The following is a 3,135-nucleotide window of genomic DNA, read 5'->3' as shown; positions in this document are numbered from 1 at the left end:
TGTGCGTGACGCAGGCCAGCGTGTGCGGCGCCATCTTGAGCGGGGTGTTCCTCCCGGTCCATCCTCCCCTCCTCGATCTCACGGATCTCCGCTCGGATTTCTGACGGAAAAAACAAAGTCTCAAATCAGCTCACAACACTCTGTAGGAAACCTCAAGCCAAGAATAGAAGAAACAAGTAATGTCTATGGCTGAAGTTTCAGTCAGAATTGAAATATTTATGATTTGGATTAAAACAGCACTAAGCTTTACAAGGCTTACAAGTTTTCTTGTAAGCTTTCAAGTTCATGCCTGAGGGCTAATTCCATGTATACATTATATAGTAAACAAGTGCTTTTAAAAAAGCTGGCATTTTGCCAAGGTTTGCGTGTGTGAATGTTTTTTTCTAGTTATTAGAATGCCATATAAATAGAACAGAATAAAAAACCTGATATGGGCGCATGGAGAGATTCACAAATATGCAAATGAGTTATGTCCTGGAATATGAAAATGAATATGTTTCGTGAAACTTTTTGTTATCCAGTATGCAGTTATTTTCGAGAAAATCAGTTTGTTCTTGTGTAATTCTGTGATATAGATGTTGTATGGGCATTTTATGGAAAGTTAGAAAGAAACATATACGCAGAGTATCGCAGGTCTCACGGTTCGTTCATTCAAACATCCCAACTGAAGAAAAATGCAGTAGAACAGGTGCAAAGGTGAGTTTTAATGTTCTGTACAAAAGTATTGTTCATTAGTATTTTAATGGATGTAAAAATTAGTATTTTAATGGATGTAAAAAAGAAAAAAAAAGTTGAAAAAAATCTACCTCCCCGGATTCGAACCGGGTGAATTGGTTTAGAATGCGTAAATTTTACCACTGCGCTAGTGCGAACATGTTGAAGAAATGCCTGTTTTAACAGGTATACAAATGTTTGGCATGGATTGAACAGGTCCGTTCATCTCAACATCTCAACATCACAACATCACAACAGCGACTACACTGGCCAGAAGGCAATGCAAAAAAAGTACAATGATGCTAAGAACTAAATTCTATGTTGTACTACTAAAGTGTTAAGTGTACAAAGTATAAGCATTCAGACAGAAAACTGGTTCCACAGGAGGGCTCATACCAGGCACCCAGGCACCACATACACAGATAAGACTGGTGGAAGGTGCGAGTACCACTGGGCTGCGTCAGACTATGTGTTGTCATACAGTTCACCAACAGAGATACATACATACGAGTAGATGTACAGCTGCTGAATGTTCTTTGAATACAACCCATTCTTATCCTTACGATGACAGATATACGTACGTACAAGCAGTTATACAGCTGACAAATGTTCTTGAAATACAGTCCACTCTACTTCTTATCCTTGCGCTGACAGAGATACGTACGGATGAGGGCGTCGCAGAATCTGTCGAGTTCAGCCTTGTCTTCGCTCTCCGTCGGTTCAACCATCAGCGTGCCTGACACCGGCCACGACATCGTCGGCGCGTGGAAACCTGTAAACAATAAACAAAGGCTTCAACAAACAAAAAACAAACACATGGCGAGAGGTTCAACATCCACTTGCGGAATACTAAAGGTAAGAATTGAATAAATTTAACAAAATTTAGAATTGAATAAATCTGACAAAATTCATGTTCTTAGTAGTGGATCGTATGTATTTCGTCAAGTATTTCGTTTAATATTTCTGAATTCCGCAAAATGTGTTTGAATACTGCCATAGATTTATACAAAAGAAAGTCACTACTTTATTTCAAAAGTAGACAAAAGCCTGTAGTTGTACAATACATCAGCTACTTTTACTCAAGATACCCAAAGTCTTCTGAGTCTCCAATATATAGGTTATAACATTACGACAAAATATTCATTAGACGGCTGCGGTACTCTCAACTGTCACTGGGAGGCGTTACATACCATAGTCCTGCAGTACCTATAACTGTCCCCAGGAGGCGTTACGTACCGTAGTCCTGCAGTACCTATAACTGTCACCAGGAGGCGTTACATACCGTAGTCCTGCATCCTTTTGGCGATGTCAGCAACCTCGACTCCTGACGTCTTCTTGAAGACTCTCGTGTCCAGGATAAACTCATGGGCACAAAAACCTGCAGGGTACAAGAGAGAACCTCGTTAACATCAACAGAGAACCTCGTTAACATCAACACGGAATCATCTAATTGTCGCATAGATGTTGGTAACCTTTCGCTATACTAAGACATAAATTCATTTGGTCAATTTAGTTTCAAAAATAGTTTTCCGGAATTTGTTTGTTTGAACTTTTATTTCTTCATGAGAAGCTCAAATTGGCCTGCAGACCGCTTTTCATTGAGGTCATGTGAGAGGTAGGGTCAGATAAAATACAAGCAAGATACAGAGGACCCTTGGTTCCCTTGTACAGAGTTTTGTAACAGGACCTACTATTGGCTCCCTGTATTGTAACAATCCTCACCATTGGTTCCCTTGTACAAAGTTATGTAACAATCCTCACCATTGCTTCCCTTGTACAGAGTTTTGTAACAGGCTTCACTATTGGTTCCCTTGTACAAAGTCTTGTAACAGGACCCACTATTGGCTCCCTGTATTGTAACAATCCTCACCATTGGTTCCCTTGTACAAAGTTATGTAACAAGCCTCACCATTGGTTCCCTTGTACAGAGTTTTGTAACAGGACCCACTATTGGCTCCCTGTATTGTAACAATCCTCACCGCTGGTTCCCTTGTACAGAGTTAAGTAACAGGCTTCACTATTGGTTCCCTGTATTGAAACAATCCTCACCATTGGTTCCCTTGTACAGAGTTTAAATGTAACATGCCCCACCATTGGTTCCATGTATTGTAAGAAGCCTCACCGTTGGTTCCCTTGTACAGAGTTATGTTACATGCCCCACCATTGGTTCCCTGTATTGTAAGAAGCCTCACCATTGGTTCCCTTGTACAGAGTGTAAATGTAAGAAGCCTCACCATTGGTTCCCTTGTACAGAGTTTAAATGTAAGAAGCCTCACCGTTGGTTCCCTTGTACAGAGTCTTGTAGTGGTCCTCCAGCCGTTTGCTCATGTAGTTGGCGTTGAGGATGGAGACCTCGGAGGCGTGGCGCAGGCCGCTCCCGCCCATCAGATTGATGTACGCCCAAGAGATGGGCAGGATGGA

General features: G+C 41.3%; 1 protein-coding gene across 1 annotated transcript in view; it reads right to left on the bottom strand.

Annotated features, from left to right (window-relative positions):
• Positions 1-3,129, bottom strand: part of LOC118431794 (glycine dehydrogenase (decarboxylating), mitochondrial-like) — a 6,839-nt gene extending 3,710 nt beyond the window's left edge. The window contains exons 1-3 of the mRNA XM_035843133.1: positions 2,991-3,129; positions 1,997-2,092; positions 1,379-1,486 (exon numbers count right to left, since the gene is read on the bottom strand). Coding sequence (XP_035699026.1) covers positions 1,379-1,486; positions 1,997-2,092; positions 2,991-3,099 — 313 coding nt within the window. The 5' untranslated portion in view covers positions 3,100-3,129. The remainder of the gene's footprint in view (positions 1-1,378; positions 1,487-1,996; positions 2,093-2,990) is intronic.
• Positions 3,130-3,135: the final 6 nt, after the last annotated feature.

The sequence above is a fragment of the Branchiostoma floridae genome, chromosome 15, assembly GCF_000003815.2.
Source record: "Branchiostoma floridae strain S238N-H82 chromosome 15, Bfl_VNyyK, whole genome shotgun sequence".
NCBI classification, from domain to species: domain Eukaryota; kingdom Metazoa; phylum Chordata; class Leptocardii; order Amphioxiformes; family Branchiostomatidae; genus Branchiostoma; species Branchiostoma floridae.
The sequence above is the reverse complement of the archived record's forward strand: the minus strand, read 5'-3'. Positions and strand labels throughout refer to the sequence as shown.